We start from the raw sequence: 23,462 nt of genomic DNA on the forward strand, positions 1-23,462 counted from the left end.
AGACTGCTGCAGCTAGAATCCCCCTCCCCTCTCTAAACCAAAGTATAAAAGAATGTCTAGCCCCTTCTTTGGGGCCGAGAGAATTTCGTGCGTTAGCCATCTCTCGATCACCGGTTAATAAAGGACTCCTGAATTTGTCTCAAAGTGTGGCGTTTTCTCTGTAACTTACTCGGTCACGATATTTGGAGGCCGCAGCGAGATATTTGCCACTGGGTGAGGGCCAGGCTCGCTCCAGGCTACCCTGGATGGATGGACGGCTTATGGGGGGGGCGCCACCTGAAAACGTTCCAGGTCCCCATAGGCGACCGTCTTCCGGAGGAGAACAGATCGAATACCGGTGTGTGCCCACAAAATTCAACTTCTGAGTCCTCAGCTTTTGGTCCCGGGAAGGTAAGTCAGATCTGACTTTGGTTTGGTGAGAGGGAAGTGGCCCTGACAAGGGTGTCTCTCTCTCTGACTCTGCCCACATTCCAGGACGCTGGAGGACAGAGCCTTGGTTTTCCGTTAGGCGTCTTTGGTTCTGGTGTGGTGAGGGGGGACTGTCCCTGACCAGGGCGTCTCTCTCTGACTCTGTCCGTATTCCAGGACGCTGGAGGACAGAGCCTTGGTTTCTGGCAGGCCGGCCTCTCCGTTAAGACCAGTCTGTCCCTCTCTCCCCCTCTTTTTTTCTTTCTGTCTGCCTCCCATTTGTTTCTCTATCTCTTCTCTTTCTCTTGTTCAGGTCTCCCGGAGACCTCTGTTTAGAACGGGAATAAGAAAAATTGTTGTAGCCGGGCGCGGTGGCTCAAGCCTGTAATCCCAGCACTTTGGGAGGCCGAGGCGGGCGGATCACAAGGTCAGGAGATCGAGACCACAGTGAAACCCCGTCTCTACTAAAAATACAAAAAATTAGCCGGGCGCGGTGGCGGGCGCCTGTAGTCCCAGCTACTCGGGAGGCTGAGGCAGGAGAATGGCGGGAACCCGGGAGGCAGAGCTTGCAGTGAGCCGAGATCGCGCCACTGCACTCCAGCCTGGGCAACAGCGTGAGACTCCGTCTCTAAAAAAAAAAAAAAAAAAAAAAAAAAAAAAGAAAAATTGTTGTAAACTCTGTGTGACTGTGTGCATGAATGGGGCGTTCAAGGGCTTGTGCTTGAATCTCCGGTTTGTAGCTCCACGGTGAAAGCTATGGAGTTCGAGTGGGCCCTCGCCTGCAGTTCAGTGGAGACCTCATAAGGCTTAAGGCAGCATCGGGCATAGCTTGATCTGAGCCGGGGGTTTATACCGGCCTGTCAATGCTAAGAGGAGCCTAAGTCCCCTTAGGGGGAGCGGCCAGGCGGGCATCTGACTGATCCCATCGTGTCTGCCCACCCCCAACTCTGAAAAAGTTGCCATAATTGTTTATACACCCTAGAGTCTATTGCTTGTTTTTTTGGGGGTTTTTTTTGTTTTTTTGTTGTTTTTTTTTTGAGACGGAGTCTTGCTCTGTTGCCCAGGCTGGAGTGCAGTGGCCGGATCTCAGCTCACTGCAAGCTCCGCCTCCCGGGTTTACGCCATCCTCCTGCCTCAGCCTCCCGAGTAGCTGGGACTACAGGCGCCCGCCACCTCGCCCGGCTAGTTTTTTGTATTTTTTAGTAGAGACGGGGTTTCACCGTGTTAGCCAGGATGGTCTCGATCTCCTGACCTCGTGATCCGCCCGTCTCAGCCTCCCAAAGTGCTGGGATTATAGGCTTGAGCCACCGCGCCCGGCCTTTTTTTTTTTTTTTTTTTTTTTTTTTTTTTTTTGTCTATTGTCCAGTTTGGCGTTTATTGTCCTGTTAGTGTTTGCCAAAGTTTCGTATGTCAGGTAGTGGACACTGCCTAAGGCGTCTGGGCAAGGACTTCTTGAAGGTCCTCAGTGCTGATTTTCTATCACAGGAAGTTAAATTTATCATCAGTTTTTTGGGATGGCCATCCCAGTCCTGCGTTTTCTGTCAGAAACAAATCAGGTGTTGTTATGGGAATGAGTGTGGGAAACTTTCACCCGTTTAGGATTCCTGCACCATAAAAGTTGCTGGCATTTAGATTGTCAAACCCCAGGTCCAAGTGACTGGACCACCTACCTCCACATTAGACCAGTGGTGGATTCAAAATAGCCACCCTGCAGACCTCGTTGCTCACCTCTTCTGTCATCCTGTAACTTTTCCCATGCCCTTAAATAGGGCACCGTGCAGAGAAACCTATGCCCGTACTGCTTTACTCCGTCTGGACTCTTACTCTATTCCTCTGTGGCTACTCTCCTACCTTAGGAAAGATCCAAGTGACCCCTTTCCTGCTCATCCCCACCCTTTACCCCGTACGTCTCGTTTTCCTGTGTCGCAGCAAGTACAGCATCTCCAAGACTTGGCTCTGCGCTCCCTCCTCGAACCCTTAAAACAAAAGGCTGAGTTTGAACTATTTGCCTTTGAGTGGTAGAGACACCAAAGATATTTAGGCTATAAGTCAAAAGGCAGAGGGAAATCACATAGGTCCCACTGGCCTCGGACCTGCCTCTTTGTCCTCTCCCTAAACCTCAAAGCTTAAAATGACAGAACTCATGTGGCAGGAAGCACTGGCTATAGCTGTTTTCCTGCTTCTTTTGGCCATACTATTTCTGTTCTTCCAGTACTACAGCCCCCCAGGTCATGAATTTCTCTGTCCGTGCTGGGTTTAATATCTCTGCTCAAACCTTGTTCAACTGCCTCTAGAATGTGAAACTCTTCTTCCCGGCCTTACAAAGATCAGAGCCCCCTCCAATGTATGTTACAAAATTTCCCTCTAGGCTTCTTAGAGGATTATGGGGTCTGCCTTAAAACAGGAAAACTGAACACTCTGCAAAGTAGAATAGCCAACGTTTAGAGCCCGGTGGCCCCCAGAAGGGTCACTGAACCTCGCAATTGTTCAGGCTGTGTGGCGGGTTGTTGCTGGAACTCCCGGTCACCTCAATCAGTTTCCGTACATTGATCAGTGGCCGAGTTGGTCAGGAGCCCTCCTCCCTGGCTCCGCTCATGCGCCATTCATAATTCTACCTCCAAGGTCCTTTTGAGCCAGACCTCACTTGTGCCTTGACCCTCAGCCGGCTCTACTCCTCCTGTACTGCCTCCTTCTGAAGAAGAGGAGAGTCTCCCTCACCCAGTTCCACTGCCTTATCCCTCCTGCTCCCTTAGAATCTTCTCTTGTCTTCTCGACTACGTCCCCTGTGGGCTCTCCGCCTACTGCGTCTGAGGCAGGAGGAGGTAGCCCCCTCCAGCACTGAGAGAGGCACAGTTCCCTCCGGGTGATGAGCGCTCAGCCCCATTCTTGGTTTATGTCCCCTTTTCTACTTCTGACCCGTATAACTGGAAAGCTCATAATCCCCCCTTTTCTGAAAAGCCCCAGGTCTTGACCTCACTGATGGAGTCTGTGCTCCGGACCCATCGGCCCACCTGGGATGACTGTCAACAGCTCCTTTTAACCCTTTTCACCTCTGAAGAGAAGGAATGTCTCCGAAGGGAGGCCAGAAAGCATTTACTCACATCAGCCGATAAGCTGGAAGAGCAAGCCAGAGACCTTGAGGAGGTTTTTCCCTCTACCCGGCCTAATTGGGACCCAAACTCCTTGGGTAGGAAGAGAGTTTTAAACGATTTTCCACCAGTATCTCCTTGCAAGTATCAAGGGAGCCGCTCGGAAACCCATAAACTTAGGTCTAAGACGACTGAAGTTGTCCAGGGACCTGATGAGTCACCGAGAGCGTTTTTAGAACGCCTCCAGGAGGCCTATCGGACTCACACCCCTTTTGACCCTGCAGCTCCCGAAAATAGCCATGCTCTTAATTTGGCATTTGTGGCTCAGGCAGCCCTTGATATTAAAAGAAAGCTACAAACACTGGAAAGATTTGCTAGGATGAATATCAGTCAACTTTTAGAAATAGCCCAAAAAGTTTTTGACAATCGAGAGTTTGAGAAGCAAAAACAGGCAGCTCAGGCAACTGAAAAGGCCACTGATAAACATCCAAAAGACAGGGGAAAATCTTAGTGGCAGCCATCTAGGATGCCAAGAAGGGAAGACCCCCATCACAGACGAATGGCCAGGGAACCCTGGGTCCCCACTAAAAAGGCAAGAAAGGTGAACGGGCTCCCCTGGAGAAAAACCAATGTGCTTATTGCAGACTGGGCACTGGAAAAAGGAATGCCCATTACAGCCAGAGGAAAAATCAGCAAAGAAAAAAGTCCTCACCCTCCCTGCAACAGAGGAGTCTGATGACTGACGGGACCAGGGCTCCCTCTCTCTTGGCCCCTGGAAGTCCATGGTGACCACTACAGTGGGGAGCCAGCCTGTACGCTTCCTAGTAGATACCGGGGCAGAGCACTCGGTACTGCAGACACCCTTAGGCAGTGTCTCTAATAAAAGAGTGACTGTACAAGGGGCTACTGGAACTATTCAGGAATATCCTGTCACACACTCATGAGAAGTGAGTTTGGGCTCGCCTTACACTGGGAAGCACAGCGCCCCCCACTGCTTAACTTCTGCTAACTACCCCTCTGTCGGAGGAACGTTTTTTAGTTTCACCATCACAACCACTGGAGAATAACACTAATCCTCTCCTATTGGACTTACAGACACTCTTTCCCTGAGTTTAGGCTGCGTCAAACCCCCCAGGACTGGCTAAGCACCATCTGCCAGTGGTTGTAGAACTCCTGGCCACTGCCTTGCCAGTCCAGGTAAAGCAATATCCTATGAATCAGCGGGCTAGGCAGGGATCGATCCCCATATTCAGTGACTGTTACCAGCTGGCATACTCACACCATGTCAGTCCACCTGGAATACTCCATTTTTGCCGATCCAGAAACCCGGAACAAATGATTACAAATGATTACTGGCCGGTACAGGACTTAAGGGAGGTTAACAAGTGAACAGTTACCATCCATCCAACTGTCCCTAACCCTTATACTCTACTCAGCCTGCTCCCACCAGAACATACAGTACACACTGTCCTTGACCTAAAGGATGCCTTCTTTGCTATTCCTCTGGCCCCCAAGAGCCAACCAATCTTTGGTTTTGAATGGACAGATCCTGGCTTGGGAGATACCACCCAACTGACCTGGACTTGTTTGCCTCAAGGGTTTAAAAATTCCCCCACCCTCTTTTGGGAAGCCCTTCAGCAGGATCCTATACCATTCCAAGCCACTCACCCTGTCACCCTAACCACACACTTCTTCACTACATGGATGATCTTTTTTTTTTTTTTTTTTTTTTTGAGATGGAGTCTCGCTCTGTCGCCCAGGCTGGAGTGCAGTGGCCGGATCTGGGTTCACTGCAAGCTCCACCTCCCGGGTTCACGCCATTCTCCTGCCTCAGCCTCCCGAGTAGCTGGGACTACAGGCGCCCGCCACCTCGCCCGGCTAGTTTTTTTGTATTTTTTTGTAGAGACGGGGCTTTACCATGTTCGCCAGGATAGTCTCGATCTCCTGACCTCGTGATCCGCCCATCTCGGCCTCCCAAAGTGCTGGGATTACAGGCTTGAGCCAACGTGCCCGGCCATGGATGATTTTTTTTTTTTTTTTTTTTTTTTTGAGACGGAGTCTCGCTCTGCCACCCAGGCTGGAGTGCAGTGGTCGGATCTCAGCTCACTGCAAGCTCCGCCTCCGGGTTCACGCCATTCTCCTGCCTTGGCCTCCCAAGTAGCTGGGACTACAGGCGCCTGCCACCACGCCCGGCTAATTTTTTTTTTTGTATTTTAGTAGAGACGGGGTTTCACTGTGTTAGCCAGGATGGTCTCGATCTCCTGACCTCGTGATCCGCCCATCTCTGCCTCCCAAAGTGCTGGGATTACAGGCTTGAGCCACCGCGCCCGGCCATGGATGATCTTTTATTAGCTACTGAAACTACTGACAACTGCTTGCAACATACTAGGGACCTACTTTACCTCCTTCAGGAGCTCGGGTATCGGGTCTCCGCCAAGAAGGCCCAGCTTTGTCTTCCCAGAGTGTCCTACCTAGGGTACGAGGTAAACCAAGGAAAAAGGGCACTCACCAGTGCCCGGAAGGAAGCCATCCTGTGAATCCCGACTCCCGCCACCAAGAGACAGGTACGTGAGTTCCTGGGGGCCATGGGATACTGTCGCCTGTGGGTATCGGGGTTCGCGGAGATTGCCAAGCCCCTGTATACTGCTACAGGAAGGAGTGGCCTGCTAATTTAGGCTGACACAGAGCAACAGACTTTCCAAAACCTGAAAAAGGCATTAGCTGAAGCCCCTGCTCTAGTCCTCCCAAATATGTCAAAGCCATTCCACCTTTTTGCCCATGAAAACCAGGGAGTTAGCTAAAGGGATACACTCATTCAGACCTTGGGGCCATGGCGATGCCCAGTGGCCTATTTGACCAAGAGACTAGACCCTGTGGGCTCCGGGTGCCCCAGGTGCCTGCCAGCAGTAGCAGCCACAGCAAGCCTAGTTCAGGAGGCTGATAAACTGGCTTTAGGTCAAAACCTAACCCTTACAGCTCCTCATGCCATACAGACTTTGCTGCGAAGTGCTTCTGGCATATGGATGTCAAATGCTCCCATTTACAGTATCAGAGTTTATTATTGGATCAGCCTCGTTTAACTTTCTCTCCCACAAGGTGTTTAAATCCAGCACCTTTACTCCCAGACCCAGACTTCACCACACCTGTCCATGACTGCCAGGAACTGTTAGAGACCACCGAAACTGCCGACCTGATCTCCAAGATGTGCCTTTAAAGGAAGCGGATGCCACCGTGTTTACAGACGGTAGCAGCTTCCTTGAGCAGGGAGTTTGAAAGCCTGGTGCGGCCATCACTGTGGAGATGGATATTCTGTGGGCCCAAGCTCTACCAGCTGGCACCCCAGCTCAGAGAGCTGAGTTGGTTGCCCTCACACAGGCTCTCCGATGGGGCAAGGACACACGTACTAACATTTACACTGACAGTAGGTATGCCTTCGCTACTGTGCATGTACACGGAGCCATCTATCAAGAGCGTGGGCTACTCACCTCAGCAGGAAAGACTACCAAAAACAAAGAAATTCTAGCCCTGCTTGAAGCCAGATGGCTCCCTCTGCAGGTGGTTGTAATTCACTGCAAAGGACACGTTGCCCGTGGTAACCAGAGGGCAGACTCTGTAGCCCAGGAGGCAGTATGGCTTCCAGTCGCGCCTCTAACCTTACTGCTTGCAATGTCCTTTCCACAGCCAGACTTGCCAGATCATCCAGTATACTCAGCAGAGGAAGTAAAACTGGCTTCGGATCTCCCAGGTCAGTAAAAATCAGGAAGGTTGGTGGATTCTTCCTGACTCCTGAGCTCTCAGGGAAACCTTAATTGGTTGCCTACACTCTACCACCCATTTAGGAGGAGTAAAACGGGCCCAGCTCCTAAGGGGCCATTTCAAGATCCCCCACCTTCAGAGCTTAGTGAACCAAGCAGCTCTCCGGTGTACGGCTTGTGCTCAGGTAAACGCCAAGCAAGGTCCTAAATCCAGCTCAAGCCACCGCCTCCGAGGAGAAAGGTGGGAAATTGACTTTACAGAAATAAAACCACGCTGGGCTAGGTACAAATACTTTCTGGTACTAGTAGACACTTTTTCTGGATAGACTGAGGCATTTACCACCAAAAATGAGACTGCCACCATGGTAGTTGAGTTTTTACTCAATGAAATCATCCCTTGACATAGGCTGCCTGCTGCCATAGGGTCTGATAATGGACCAGCCTTCACATCATCCATAGCTCAGTCAGTCAGTAAGGCATTAAACATTCAATGGAAGCTCCATTGTGCCTATCGACCCCAGGGCTCTAGGCAGGTAGAACGCATGAACCGCACCCTAAAAAGTACTCTAACAAAATTGATCTTAGAGACCAGTGAGAACTGGGTAAGACTCCTTTCTTCAGCCCTTCTTTTTTTTTTTTTTTTTTTGTGACGGAGTCTCGCGCTGTAGCCCAGGCTGGAGTGCAGTGGCCGGATCTCAGCTCACTGCAAGCTCCGCCTCCCGGGTTTGCGCCATTCTCCTGCCTCAGCCTCCCGAGTAGCTGGGACTACAGGCGCCCGCCACCTCGCCCGGCTATTTTTTTATATTTTTTAGTAGAGACGGGGTTTCACCGGGTTAGCCAGGATGGTCTCAATCTCCTGACCTCGTGATCCGCCTGTCTTGGCCTCCCAAAGTGCTGGGATTACAGGCTTGAGCCACCGCGCCTGACTCTTCAGCCCTTCTTAGAGTAAGATGCACTCCTTACCGGGCTAGGTTTTCACCTTTTGAAATCATGTAAGGGATGGCGCCGCCTACCTTGTCTAAGCTAAGGGATACCCAGTTAGCAGAAATATCACAAGTTAATTTATTGCAGTACCTGCAGTCTCTCCAACGAGTAATAGATATCATCCAGCCATGTATCCGGGGAGCTCATCCCAATCCAGTTCCTGACTAGAAAGGGCCCTGCCACTTGTTCCAGCTAGGTGACCTGGTGGTTGTTAAAAAGTTCCAGAAAGAAGGACTCACTCCTGCTTGGAAAGGACCTCATACTGTCATCCTCACCACACCGACGGCTCTGAAGGTGGACGGCATTCCTGCTTAGATTCATCACTCCCGCATCAAAAGGCCAACAAAGCCCAGCAGGAAACATAGGTCCCCAAGCCTGGGCCAGGCCCCTTAAAACTGCACCTAAGTCAAGTGAAGCCATTAGATTAATCTTTTTATTTACCTCTCTTGTTTGTTTCCACCTGTTATGCGCTTGGTGCCTTCCTATTTCTTTCTCCTCACTTCTTTCACGACAGGACGTGTGCTTGCAAGCACTACTTAGAAGACAGGAACCTCCAAGGAAGTCTCTTTTGCACTCAATTTGTGTGCTTGTTCCCAGAACCTGCCCATACCCAAGAGGGACAACGCAATCTGTCGGTCATGGGAGCAGGGAACATCGACCTTGCTGCAGGATTTAGACACTCCGGGAGCCAGACTGTATGTGGGAGCTCCAAAGGTGAAGAAAAAGGACTCCAAAATGTTGACTTTTACTATGTCCTGGAAATCACCCTGACTCTAGCTGTCGAGATACTTACCAGTTTTTCTGCCCTGACTGGCCATGTGTAACTCTAGCCACTTACTCTGGGGGATCAACGTGATCTTCGACTCTTTCCATAGCTCGTGCTTCCCGTCCTAGACTGTGTACTGGAAAAAAATGTAATCCTCTTACTATAACCGTCATAACCCTAATTTAGCTCAATGGTATTATGGCATGTCATGAGGATTAAGGCTTTATATCCCAGGATTTGATGTTGGAACTATATTCATCATCCAGAAGAAAATCTTGGTCTCATGGAGCCCTCCTAAGCCAATTAGGCCTTTAACTGATCTAGGCGACCCTTTGTTGCAAAAACACCCAGACAAGCTCGATTTAACTGTTCCACTGCCATTCCTAGTTCCTAAACCCCAGCTACAACGACAACATCTCCAACCCAGCCTGATGTCCATTCTAGGCGGGGTACATCACCTCCTTAATCTCGCCCAGCCTAAACTAGCTCAAGATTGTTGATTGTTGGCTATGTTTAAAGGCCAAGCCCCCTTATTATGTGGGATTAGGAGTAGAAGCCATGCTTAAAAGTGACCCTCTTTCTTGTCGTGCACGACCTCGTATCCTCACACTAGGAGATGTGTCTGGGAATGCTTCTTGTCTAATTAGCATCCGATATAACTTACCTGCTTCTCCCTTTCAGGCTACTTGTAACCAGTCCCTGCTTACTTCCTTAAGCACCTCAGTCTCCTACCAGGCACCTAACAATACCTGTCTAGCCTGCACTTCAGGGCTCACTCACTGCATCAGTAGGACTGAACCAGGACCTCTCCTGTGCCTGTTAGTTCACGTGCTTCCCCAGGTATACGTGTACAGTAGGCCAGAAGGACAACTTCTCATCGCTTCCCCTGAATTACATCCCAAATTTCGCTGAGCCACCCCACTCCTTGCACCCCTCCTGGCCGGCCTTAACGTAGCCAGATCAGCCATCCTTTCTGAGCAGCGACCCACAGGTAGAAGAAGCCTGTGGATACTCTCTTGCTGTTTGCTACCTCCCCCACTGGTAACCTGTCAAAGCACATCCAAATAAAGCTTGTGTGCTACTACTGCCGCCTTGTGGTCACATCTTTTTCCTCACTCAGCCAAGAAATCACTTGAACACCCTAAATGCGTGTATGGTTTTATTCTTTACATTTAGATCCCTAGTCTGTTTGGAGTTTATTCTTGTATATGCTGTGAAGTATGGATTTAATTTCATCTTTTCTCAGATGGCTAACAAGCTATCTTAGACCTTTCATTACAAATGGCATTTTTTGCCCGATTTATCTGAAATGCCACTTTTTTTTTTTTTTTCAGACGGAGTTTCGCTCTTGTTGCCCTGGCTGGAGTGCAATGGCAAGCTCTCCGCTCACCACAACCTCTGCCTCCTGGGTTCAAGCTATTCTCCTGCCTCAGCCTCCCGAGTACCTGGGATTATAGGCATGTGCCACCATGCCCGGATAATTTTGTATGTTTAGTAGAGATGGGGTTTCTCCATGTTGGTCAGGCTGGTCTCTAGCTCATGACCTCAGGTGATCCACCTGCTTCTGCCTCCAAAAGTGCTGGAATTGTAGGTGTCAGCCAACACACCCAGCCTTTTTTTTTTTTTTTTTTTGAGATGGAGTCTCGCTCTGTCGCCCAGCTGGAGTGCAGTGGTGCAATCTAGGCTCACTGCAACCTCTGCCTCCCAGGTTTGAGTGATTTTCTTGCCTCAGCCTCTCGAGTAGCTGGGCTTACAGGCGCACACCACAACGCTTGGCTAAATTTTTTTTTTTTTTTTTTTTTTTAGACGGATACTCACTCTATCGTCAGGCTGGAGTGCAGGGGAGCAATCTCCTGCAACCTCCCCCTCCCGGGCTCAAGCGATTCTCTTGCCTCAGCCTCCTGAGTAACTGGGATTACAAGTGCCCACCACCATGCCCAGCTAATTTTTGTATTTTTAGTAGAGACGAGGTTTCACCAAGTTGGCCAGGATGGTCTTGATGTCTTGACCATGATCCACCTGCCTCGGCCTCCTAAAGTGCTGGGATTACAGGCGTGAGCCACCACGCCCGGCCACGCTTGGCTAAATTTTTTTGTATTTTAAATAGAGATGGCGTTTCACCATGTTGGGCAGGCTGGATTTGAACTCCTGACCTCAAGTGATCCTCCTGCCCTGGTCTCCCAAACTGCTAGGATTACAAGCATGAGCCACCGCGCCTGGCAAAATACATTTATGAACCAAATTTCTACATGTTCTTGGGTCTGTTTTTAGATATTTTATTAGTCTGTTTCTGCTTCATGTGCTAGTACCACATAGTTTTAATTATAGAGGCTTCATAGTATGTTTTAATTAATTAATTAATTTTTTAGATGGAGTCTCACTCTGTCAGCCAGGCTGGAGTTCAGTGGCACAATCTTGGCTCACTGCAACCTTCGTCTCCCAGGCTCAAGCAACTCTTCTGCCTCAGCCTCCCAAGTAGCTGGGATTACAAGCATGTGCCACCACGTCTGGCTAATTTTTGTACTTCTAGTAGAGATGGGGTTTCACCATATTAGCCAGGCTGGTCTTGAACTCTTGACCTCAGGTAATTTGCCCACCTTGGCCTCCCAAATTGCTGGGATTACAGGCGTGAGCCACCATGGCCGGCCTTTATTTTTATTTTAAAATAATTTAATTATTTGCCTTGCATGAAAACTGTCAATAGTATGTTTTATCTGCTGCTCATCATTGCTTTTGTTTTTGTTTTCTTGGTTATTATTAGATGTTTGTTCCTCCACATAAAATTTAGTATCAATGTACTTAACTCCAGAAAAAACTTTTCATATTTTTATTGGGATTTTTTTTTTTTTTTTTTTTTTTTTTTTTTTTTTTTTTTTTGAGACGGAGTCTCGCTCTGTCGCCCAGGCTGGAGTGCAGTGGCCGGATCTCAGCTCACTGCAAGCTCCGCCTCCCGGGTCCACGCCATTCTCCTGCCTCAGCCTCCCGAGTAGCTGGGACTACAGGCGCCTGCCACCTTGCCCGGCTAGTTTTTTATTTTTTTTATTTTTTAGTAGAGACGGGGTTTCACCGGGTTAGCCAGGATGGTCTCGATCTGCTGACCTCGTGATCCGCCCGTCTCGGCCTCCCAAAGTGCTGGGATTACAGGCTTGAGCCACCGCGCCCGGCTTTTATTGGGATTATGTTACATTTCTGAATAATCTTGGGGAGAATGTCTGGTATCAGTGCTATTTTACAGCGTGGGAAATGTGATCCTGGCCCATGTGGTAAGATCAGAAAAATAATAGAAACACATATTTTTGGCCAGGGCAGTGGCTCACACCTGTAATCCTAGCACTTTGGGAGGATGAGGCGGGTGGATCACAAGGTCAGGAGTTTGAGACCAGGCTGGCCAATATGGTGAAACCATGTCTCTATTAAAAATGCAAAAATTAGCTGGGCGTGGTGGCGCGTGCCTGTAGTCCCAGCTACTCAGGAGGCTGAGGCAGAATAATGGCTTGAACCCAGGAGGCAGAGTTTGCAGTGAGCAAAGATCGCACCACTGCACTCTAGTCTGGGCGACAGAGCGAAACTATGTCTCCAAAAAAAAAAAAGAAATAACATTTTAAAATTTTATTTTATGTATATATAGAGAGAGATGGGGTTTTGCTGTGTAGCCCAGGCTTGTCTTAAACTCCTGGCCTTAAACCATCCTCCCACCTTGGCCTCCCAAAGTCCTAGGATTACAGGCATGAGCCACCATGCCCAGCCAGAAATACATATTTGATGAAGATTAAAAAAAATCAAGAGTTATAGAAAATATTATTATATTGAAAACGTGGTTGGGCGTGGTGGCTTATGCCTATAATCCCAGCACTTTGGGAGGCTGAGGTGGTCAGATATTTTAGGTCAGGAGTTTGAGATCAGCCTGGCCAACGTGGTGAAATTGTTCTCTACTAAAAATACAAAAATTAGCTGGGCATGGTGACAGGCACCTGTGATCCCAGCTACTGCAGAGGCTGAGGCAGGAGAATCGCTTGAATCTGGGAGGCGGAGGTTGCAGTGAGCTGAGATCAGGCCACTGCACTCCATCCTGGCCAGATCCAGTGAGATCTGTCACAAGCAAGCAAGCAGCAAGAAATAAAACACAATGCAATCAGCAGGTTTTAAAAAATAAAGAATGAAGAAATAAAGGCCTACAGAAAGCCTGACTGAATGGAAGAGATAGACCATGCCATTCACTGACAGGTTTATCAATATGGAAGAATCATGGAAAGGCTCTAGGAACATGAGGAGAGACATACAAACAAGCTTTATATTTATATCTAAAAACTAAAGTAGAGGTTCCTCTTCAAAGACATTCCTTCCCATTTAATTAGAAATAAATAGTAACTAGCCGGGCGCGGTGGCTCAAGCCTGTAATCCCAGCACTTTGGGAGGCTGAGACGGGCGGATCACGAGGTCAGGAGATCGAGACCATACTGGCTAACACGGTGAAACCCTGTCTCTACTAAAAAATACAAAAAACTAGCCGGGCGAGGTGGCGGGCGCCTGTAGTCCCAGCTACTCGGGAGGCTGAGGCAGGAGAATGGCATAAACCCGGGAGGCGGAGCTTGCAGTGAGCTGAGATCCGGCCACTGCACTCCAGCCTGGGCAACAGAGCGAGACTCCGTCTCAAAAAAAAAAAAAAAAAAAAAGAAATAAATAGTAACTTCTCTTAGAAGCAAAATTTATTCAAAGACCTGTGCTAACATTCTCAAATATCTGCTAGCCGTTATAAAGATATCAATGTACTTTACGTTCTTAGTTCCCACAATTTAGTCTAAATATTTACCCTGGCATGCTTATACTGGTCCAAACAAGCATTAGGTCATAGCCTGTTCCTTTTCCTTATTTGAAGGTGTTTTGACCCTTCTCAGCATTCCACAAGTTACTTCCTCCTTCCTTTGTTCTCGTCTACCTTTGCCTCTTTTAAAAAGTGACAAGTTGCTAGGCAATCAGGACAAATATAGAATGTGAGGTCCCGTTCCAGCCAACGGAAACCGAATACAGCAGTAGGGTGGAAGCATCAGGTTATAAACGACCCTGTCTCCTTTGTTTGGTGTACTCTCGTGGCAAAACTGCTGGTGAGTGTACCCTTTCTGTAGGAACTAAAAACGTCCTTGCTGAGTAAATTAATGTTCAAGTGCTATTTCTTCATGGCACCGAGGAACAAGCATTTCAAACATATATATATGTATACACACACACCATATATATGTATGCACATATACATACATAAATAGAGACAGGGTCTTGCTACTTTGCCCAGGCTGGTCTCAAACTCTTGGACTTGTAGAAAATGAAATAGCGGTTCCTCTTCAAAGGGACTTTCCTCCCAGTCTGAAAATAAATAGTAATCCCTCTTAGAAGCCAAATTTTCTGAAAGATCTGTGGTAATATTCTTAAATTCTACCAGCTGTAATAAAGAAATCAATATACTCTGTGTTCTTAGCTCCCACATCTTAGCCTAGATATTTGCCGGGGCATGCCTGAACTGATCCGAGCAAGCATTAGGTCATGGCCTATTCCTTTATTTAGAAGTGTTTTTGCCTCTTTCAACAGTCCACAAGTTATTTCCTCTCTTCCTTTGTTCTCCTCTGCCTTTGCCTCTTGTGGGAAGTTCTAAGTAGCTAGCCAATCCAGTCATGTATAGAAGGTGAGGTCCTGTTCTGGCCAATGGAAGATGGACACAGCAGTAGAGTGGACACGTCAAGTTTAAATAACCCTGTCTCTTTTGTTAGTGTGTGCTCTGGTGGCAAAACTGCTAGCCAGTGGCACCCATTCTGCAGAAAGTAAACTAGCCTTGCTGAGATCCTTTGTCTCAGTGTTGATTTTGCCAAACTAAGCACCAGTTCCCAGCAGACTCAAGCTGTGTACCTGCCTTAGTCTCCCAAAGTGCAGGAATTACAGGCGTGAGCCACTGCGCTCTCCCGAGAAAAGCTTTAGAGGAGCATCCCCTGGGATGCGTCCAATCCCTCATCCCCGCCCTTCCAGCCCGACCAGCCGCCTGCACCGCCTGCTAGGCCCGGTCCCACCTCTAAACCGCCCCCGAGTACGGGCCCCACCCCTCGCCCACAGTTCCGTCCGGAGGCCCGGTTTTAACCTCAATGTTTTCTCTGGATCTATTTCTGCATCCTCCTCCCTGTGCTAACCCCAGGCCTTCTCCGCACCCACCCGGGAGGAAACCAGAATTTCTGTGTTTGAAACTCGAGCCCACGAGCCCCGCCCGGCCAGAGGCTCGAAGCGGAAGTGACGTCAGCGCACCACCGCCATCTTTTCCGGCGCTGGCTCCTCTCGGTCAGTGGGGTTTCGCCTTTACGGTGGCGGAGTCAGCCGCGGCTGTGGTGAGTTCCGCCTGCTTGGCGGTTCAGTAGATAGCAGGGGGCGGCAAAGGAATGATTGCGCGCCGTCGCGCAGGAGCCTCCCGCATCCGGTTCACTTCGCTCGCTTCTCCAGGGACTATCGGTCCTCCCTGCGCAGCCAGTTCCGAGAGGCTGCACACTCAGCTCACTGCAACCTCTGCAACCTCTGCCTCCTGGGTCAAGCAGTTCTCCTGCCTCAGCCTTCCGAGTACCTGGGATTACAGGCAAGTGCCACCACGCCCGGCTACTTTTTGTATCTTTAGTAGAGACGGTTTTGCCATGTTGGCCAGGCTGGTCTTGAACTCCTGACCTTAGGTGACCTGTCTGTCACGGTCCCCCAAAGTGCTGGGATTATAGGTGTGAGCCACCGCACCCGGCCAACTTTTGAAAATTTTAAATTCTGTTCTTCAGTTATCTTAGGTACATAGTGAAGTTAATAACACACATGGCTGGTGACTACTGAATTGTTCTGTGCAGGTCTGAACTGTCTTCTGGTCATATTGAGGGGTAACAGCATCCACAGGAGATTAGGCTCTAGGGACAAATATCAGACCAATTACTAGGGTTGTTTGAATGTAGGTTTTTTCAGTATTAAATAGAGGTAATGGGCCAGGCATGGTGGCTCATGCTTATTATCCCAGCACTTTGGGAAGCCAAGTCAGGAGGATTGTTTGAGCCCAGGAGTTTGAGACCAGCCTGGGCAACCTGGTGAAACCCTGTCTCTACTAAAAATACAAAATAGCCGGACCCAGTGGTGTGCACCTGTAGTCCCAGCTACTTGGGGGGCTGAAGTAGAAGAATCACTTAAGGCCAGGAGTTCGAGACCAGCCTGGCCAACATGGCGAAACCCCGTCTCTACTAAAAACGCAAAAATTAGCCAGGCATCCTGGTGCATACCTGTAATCCCAACTACTCAGGAGGCTGAGGCCTGATAATCGCTTGAACCTGGGAGGCAGAGGTTGCAGTAAGTCGAGATCGCGCCACTGCACTCCAGCCTGGGCAACAGAGTGAGACTTTGTCTCAAAATAATAATAATAATAATAATAAGGAGTGACGATGCCTACCTGTGGTCCCAGCTATTCAGGAGGCTGAGGTGGGAGGATCACTTGAGCCCCAGAGGTTTAGGCTACAGAGAGTCGTGTTGGTGCCATTGCACTTCAACCTGGGCAACAGAGTAAGACCCTGTCTCAATTGAGAGAGAGAGAGAGAGAGAGAGAGAGAGAGAGAGGATAGATGTAATGATAGCTATTGGGAAGGATGGTTGTAATTAAGTTAGCATGTATATATAAAGCTACTAGAGCTACTTCTGGCATATCAGTCCTCAGTAAATGTCAGTTACTGTCATTAATACTTTTGTTATTGGGCCGGGCGCGGTGGCTCAAGCCTGTAATCCCAGCACTTTGGGAGGCCGAGACGGGCGGATCACAAGGTCAGGAGATCGAGACCACAGTGAAACCCCGTCTCTACTAAAAATACAAAAAATTAGCCGGGCGCGGTGGCGGGCGCCTGTAGTCCCAGCTACTCAGGAGGCTGAGGCAGGAGAATGGCGGGAACCTGGGAGGCGGAGCTTGCAGTGAGCCGAGATCGCGCCACTGCACTCCAGCCTGGGCGACAGCGTGAGACTCCGTCTCAAAAAAAAAAAAAAAAAAAAAAAAAAAAAAAAAAAAAAAAAAAAAAAAAAAAAAAAAAATACTTTTGTTATTGGGCCGGGCGCGGTGGCTCAAGCCTGTAATCCCAGCACTTTGGGAGGCCGAGACGGGCGGATCACGAGGTCAGGAGATCGAGACCATCCTGGCTAACACGGTGAAACCCCATCTCTACTAAAAAATACAAAAAACTAGCCGGGCGAAGTGGCGGGCGCCTGTGGTCCCAGCTACTCGGGAGGCTGAGGCAGGAGAATGGCGTAAACCCGGGAGGCGGAGCTTGCAGTGAGCTGAGATCCGGCCACTGCACTCCAGCCTGGGCGACAGAGTCAGACTCAGTCTCAAAAAAAAAAAAAAAAAAAAAAAAAAAAAAAAAAAAAAAAATACTTTTGTTATTGAGTGACGATACTGAGTGAGCAATTTTTGGTGGCCTTCACATCTGTCACCTGCAGAGGCAAAGTTCAGGCATAATGTTTGATGACTGATGTTTCATGCTTGTTGTTTGATGATTGATATGAACAGGACCGCAAATAACCCTGTACAAAGAGAAATGGAGATTGCCTCTATCCACCTAGATTCATAAGCTGCCCTGAGGTGATCTTGGCATCAAGGAAGGGATGCACATCGCACTATCAGCTTCAGAGAATGGCAACCATTGATTTGTCCCATGGTAAGTCCTTGTTGATGCTCTTTTTCAGAGATTCTGCTTTAGGTCACCCTGCACACCACAAGAGTCCAGTGAGCTGGGCCTGAGCAGGCATGCAGCTGATTCTTTTAGGAGGAATTGAAGTGAACCACAACAGAATGCTGTTTGTTTGTTTGTTTGTTTGTTTGTTTGTTTTTGAGACAGAATCTTGTTCCGTCACCCAGGCTGGAGTGCAGTGGTGCAATCTTAGCTCACTGCAACCTCCGCCTCCCGGGTTCAAGTGATTGTCTTGCCTCAGCCTCCCAAGTAGCTGGGACCACAAGCACATACCTCCAGGCCTGGCTAATTTTTGTTTGTTTGTTTTTGTTTTTGAGATGGATTCTCACTCTGTCTCCCAGGCTGGAGTGCAGTACCGTGATCTCGACTCACTGCAACCTCTGCCTCCTGGGTTCAAGCAATTATCTGCCTCAGCCTCCCATAATTTTTGTATTTTTAGTAGAGACGGGGTTTCATCATATGGGCCAGTCTGGTGTCAAATTCCTGACCTCAAGTTATTTGCCCGCCTTGGCCTCCCAGAATGTTGGGATTACAGGCATGAGCCACTGTGCCCAGCCAGGATGCTGTTTTAGAATTCAGCCCTGGTTTGTGTGCCTTAGGAAATGCTACATAAGCTTCATGAGTATTACTACTATGGGCAGATAGAGAGTCACATTTTTCAGGGTGTAAGTTTCCTTGTAAAATGAAACTATTACCCTTTACCCAACAGGCAGCTCGGCCCACATCTGCTTTTCTGGGTCTAGCTGACACAGGACTACTATGGCATTTCATGGCAGTGTTGTGTGTGTACAGTTTTCTCGAGTGTGCAGGAGCATATGGGAATTTCAAGCTAGGATGGAGTGACTTCTAGGCATGAGAATGTGGTTAGGATGGGCAGCTCTGGCTTCTCATTGCCTTCTTACTTTTCCACTAGGGTTTTTTTCCAGGGAACCAGTCTGCCCTTTTGAAGAAAAGACGAAGGCAGAAAGGATGGTGGAGGACTACCTGGCAAATTCTTATCAGGTAAACAGACAATGTACTGTTATACAAAATGACATACTTACATCCAATAGGTAGACACATTTCCTTCTAGACAGACTCATCTCCGGAGTTTTCTTAGAGCAAATGAAGCCTTACTCAAGGACTGAGTCCCCAGATGAATTTCCGCAGGGAATGAAGTCTCCTATATGTAAAGTGTTAAGTTGAAAGTCATCTCAATATCTCAGTAATTACTAATTAAACTTGACTTTCTTGGTGCTAACTGCATGTTTCTTATATTGCTGGGTTCTGTGACAGATGATAAGAGAGATGAAAGTGTCCTTTTATCAAATAATTTATTTACTCATCAGCATTTATCAGTTATCTGCAGTGTGCTCAGGAGTGTGCTGCATAGAGACCAATGGGACAGGAAGAGCCCCTAACCTGGTTGTGCTGAGATAAAGTGTAAGCAGTTTGCAGTGGCTCATGCCTGCAATTCCAGCTACTCTAAAGGCTGGGGTGGGAGGAACACTTCAGCCCAGGAGATTGAAGCTGCAGTAAGCAGCAGTTGTGCCTGGGTGACACAGTGGGACCCTGTCTTTATATATAAATAAATAAACAGATTGAATAGATAGATAGATAGATGCTAGATAGATAAAAATTCATGTTTAGGAAGGAAGTACTGTTCTAATAAAAATAAAATTTAAAATTTAAAAACGCAAATATTAAAAAGTTAAAAATAAATAGATCAGGAAAAAAAGATTAAAAAAAAAATTTTTAAGTGCTGTTTAAGGCATATGCCTGTTGGAGGTCACCTTTGAGTGTTTAGACACAAGAGCTCCTGAGACATTAAACCCTGGAGTAGATCATGGGAGACCTGAGAACCACGTATAAGTGAGTTTAAGGTTCCCCTTCCTCATTCTCCAGTGAGCATTGGTGGAAGTGTTCATTGGCTCAAACCAGCATGTGTATGATAACATAGGATTCAGTGACGTTTGATGATGTGGCTGTGGACTTCACCCCGGAGGAGTGGGCTTTACTGGACACAACTGAGAAATACCTTTACAGAGATGTGATGCTGGAGAACTACATGAACCTGGCCTCCGTGGGTAAGAGTAACATCACTTTGCTTGGTATGGTGGCCTGCACCTATAGTCCCAGATACTTGGGAGGCTGAGGTGGGAGAATCATTGGAGCCTGGGAGTTTGATACTAGCATGGGCAGCATTGTGAGACCTTGTCTCTTAAAAAAAAAATTCTAGGCCGGATGCAGTGGCTCACGCCTGTAATCCCAACACTTTGGGAGGCTGAGGTGGGCGGATCAAGAGGTCAGGAGATGGAGACCATCCTGGCTAACACTGTGAAACCCCATCTCTACTAAAAAAAAAAAAAAAAATTAGGTGGGCGTAGTGGCAGGTGCCTGTAGTCCCAGCTACTCAGGAAGCTGAGGCAGGAGAATGGCATGAATCCAGGAGGCAGAGCTTGCAGTGAGCCGAGATCACGCCACTGCACTCCAGCCTGGGCGACAGAGCGAGACTCCATCTCAAAAAAAAAAAAAAAAAAATCCTAAAAATGAAGACTAGGCCAGTGATGGTGGCTTACGCCTATAATCCCAGCAGTTTCGGAGGCCAAGGCGGGCAGATCACATGCGGCCAGGAATTTGAGACCAGCCTGGCCAACATAGTGAAACCCCATCTCTACTAAAAATACAAAAATTAGGCAGACTTGTTGGCGGGCACCTGTAATCTCAGCTACTTGGGAGGCTGAGACAGGAGAATTGCTTGAACCAGGAGGCAGAAGTTGCAGTAAGCCGAGATTTCACCACTGCACTCCAGCCAGAGTGACACAGTGATACTTCGTCTAAAAAAATTAATTAATCAAAAATAAACACTAGCATCATTTCTTGTAGCCTGTTATAGAGCAGATGTATGTTACATGTTTGCTTGTCAATTCTGAATACAGTGGGGAATAACAGAGACAGTCCCAAGTAACAGTCCCTGCTGTAGTATGGGGTTTTTTTGTTGTTGTTTATTTATTTATCTATTTATTTTAAATTTAATTTTATTTATTTATTTATTTTTAGTATGTTTTAATTTACGGTGGTAATCCTGGAAACATCATCAACAGCATCAGCTTTGTGCTGTAAGAAATATACATCTTCCGGCCGGGCGCGGTGGCTCAAGCCTGTAATCCCAGCACTTTGGGAGGCCGAGACGGGCGGATCACGAGGTCAGGAGATCGAGACCATCCTGGCTGACACAGTGAAACCCCGTCTCTACTAAAAAATACAAAAAAACTAGCCGGGCGAGGTGGCGGGCGCCTGTAGTCCTAGCTACTCGGGAGGCTGAGGCAGGAGAATGGCGTGAACCCGGGAGGCGGAGCTTGCAGTGAGCCAAGATCACGCCACTGCACTCCAGCCTGGGCGGCAGAGCGAGACTCTGTCTCAAAAAAAAAAAAAAAAAAAAAAAAAAAAAGAAAGAAATATACATCTTCCTTCCTATTCTTTTTTTTTTTTTTTTCGAGACGAAGTCTCGCTCTTGTGCCCCAGGCTGGAGTGCAATGGCCCGATCTCAGCTCACTGCAACCTCCAACTCACAAGTTCAAGCGATTCTCCTGCCTCAGCCTCCTGAGTAGCTGGGATTACAGGTGACTACCACCATGCCCGGCTAATTTTTGTATTTTTAGTAGAGACGGGGTTTCACCATGTTGGCCAGGCTGGTCTCGAACTCCTGACCTCCGGTGATCCGCCCACCTTGGCCTCCCAAAGTGCTGGAATTACATGCGTGAGCCACGGCATCCAGCCTTCTTCCCCTATTTGATTTAGTAAATGGGAAACTCCAGGGTTGGGGCCCAGTCATCTGTGTTTTCAGAATCAATGAAGATGAATCATATACTATCATGTTTGAGATCCAGTGGCAGAGTTGTTTACCCATGAGAGCAAGCATCTTTTTGTTGTACTTACTTTATTTCTGCTTTTTTTTTTTTTTTTTTGAGACAGAATCTCACTCCATCGCCCAGCCTGGAGTGTAATGGTGCCACTTTGGCTCACTGCAACTTCAGCCTCCCAAGTAGCTGGGATGAGACACACATGCTACCATGTCCAGTTAATTTTTTTTATTTTTATTTTTTGTATTTTTAGTAGAGATGGGGTTTTGCCATGTTGGCCAGCCCAGTCTTGAATTCCTGACCTCAGGTGATCCACCCGCCTCGGCCTCCCAGAATGCTGGGATTACAGGTGTGAGCCACTGCACCCGGCCTACTTACTTTATTTATTTATTTTTAATTTTTTTGGTGACAGGGTCTTGCTCTGTCACCCAGGCTGGAGTGCAGTGGTGCAATCTCTGCTCACTGCAACCTCCGCCCTCCCAGGTTCAAGCAATTCTCCTGCCTCAGCCTCCTGAGTAGCTGGGATTACAGGCAAGTGCCACTGTGCCCAGCTAATTTTTGTATTTTTAGTAGAGAAGGGGTTTCACCATGTTGGCCAGGCTGGTCTTAAACTCCTGACCTCAAGTGATCCACCCATCTCAGCCTCCCAAAGTGTTAGGATTGGGTGGTGGTGGCACACACCTGTAGTCCCAGCTAGTCAAGAGGCTGAGGCAGGAGAATCGCTTCAAAATGGGAGACAGAGAGGTTGCATTGAGCCAACATTGTGCCACTGCACTCCAGCATGGGTGACAGAATGAGACTCCCTCTCAAAAAAAAAAAAAAAAGAGATTTTTAAAGATGCACTTTGCCTCAGAAGATTTAAGCTATTTTTCTCAGAGTTTTGGATATCTTTGACTTTTATTTTCCGTCTTGTCAAACATTCCTATGATCTAATTAAACTACCTGTTCTGTGTCTTTATTAACTTTATCATTTTGATATATGCTCTTTATCTAGATCTTTCGTACTTTCCTTTCCTGAAGATCTTCTCTTCCTGTTTTCCATCAGTTTTAATTTTCTTTTCTTTTCTGAAGTCTCCCTGTGTTGCCCAGGCTGGAGTGCAATGGCACGATCTCGGCTCACTGCAACCTCTGCCTCCCGGGTTCAAGCGATTCTCCTGCCTCAGCCTCATGAGTAGCTGGGATTATAGGCATGCACCACCATGTGCGGCTAATTTTGTATTTTTAGTAGAGATGGGGTTTCTCCATGTTGGTCAGGCTGGTCTTGAACTCCTGATCTCAAGTTATCCACCTGCCTCAGCCTCCCAAAATGCTGGGATTACAGGTGTGAGCCACCACCGTTCCTGGCAGTTTTAATTTTCACAGAAGTAGTTTGTAATAAACTATCTAAACACATCAGTTGTGTAATAAACCCCACATCATTATAGCCTAATTTTTGACATACCAAAATCCTCAAGATTCTCTGGCTTTTATTTTATTGCTGTGTTTAATTTGAAAACAAGTAAAAATGACTCATGTTAAACTAACATTTCTTCTCTAAAGGCTTACATTTCTTTTTCTGCTTAACTTCAGAATGGGAAATACAACCTAGAATCAAACGGTCATCATTTCAGCAGGGTTTTTTGAAGAATCAAATATTCAGTGGGATACAAATGGTAAGATTCATGAGGGATATTTCTTAATTTCCTCTCTTAGAAAAGATGGAGAATTCCATTCTAGAATATCAGCACAGTCAGAGGTGTGGCTTACATCTGTAATCCCAGCTACTTGGGAGGCTTAAGTGGGAGGATCATTTGAGCCCAAGAGTTCAAGGCCAGCCTAGGCAGTATAGCAAGATCCCATCTCTGATTTTAAAGAGAGGGTGAATGTGGTGGCTCACAGCTGTAATCCCAACA

The 23,462-nt window shown here is 47.8% G+C and overlaps 2 protein-coding genes across 23 annotated transcripts in view; one reads left to right on the forward strand and one right to left on the reverse strand.

Moving 5' to 3' along the window:
* PIN1 (peptidylprolyl cis/trans isomerase, NIMA-interacting 1) overlaps positions 1-23,462 on the reverse strand; it is a 429,836-nt gene that overhangs the window by 177,583 nt on the left and 228,791 nt on the right. The window contains exon 1 of one of the 14 annotated variants that reach the window (XM_050770787.1): positions 3,349-3,352. The exons of 12 other annotated variants lie outside the window; for them this stretch is intronic. The gene's annotated coding sequence lies outside the window, so the exon portion shown is untranslated. Of the gene's footprint in view, positions 1-1,346; positions 1,351-3,348; positions 3,353-23,462 lie in introns of those variants that run through there. One more of the 14 variants, XM_050770789.1, reaches the window with a different exon arrangement.
* LOC126942626 (zinc finger protein 561) overlaps positions 1-23,462 on the forward strand; it is a 91,698-nt gene that overhangs the window by 64,973 nt on the left and 3,263 nt on the right. For 2 of the 9 annotated variants that reach the window (XM_050770478.1, XM_050770477.1), the window contains 3 exons: positions 18,642-18,730; positions 19,668-19,794; positions 23,140-23,222. In XM_050770478.1, coding sequence (XP_050626435.1) covers positions 18,642-18,730; positions 19,668-19,794; positions 23,140-23,222 — 299 coding nt within the window. Of the gene's footprint in view, positions 1-15,262; positions 15,607-17,547; positions 17,696-18,641; positions 18,731-19,612; positions 19,795-23,139; positions 23,223-23,462 lie in introns of those variants that run through there. The other 7 variants (XM_050770475.1, XM_050770472.1, XM_050770474.1 and 4 more) reach the window with 7 other exon arrangements.

The sequence above is a fragment of the Macaca thibetana genome, chromosome 19, assembly GCF_024542745.1.
Source record: "Macaca thibetana thibetana isolate TM-01 chromosome 19, ASM2454274v1, whole genome shotgun sequence".
NCBI classification, from domain to species: Eukaryota; Metazoa; Chordata; class Mammalia; order Primates; family Cercopithecidae; genus Macaca; species Macaca thibetana.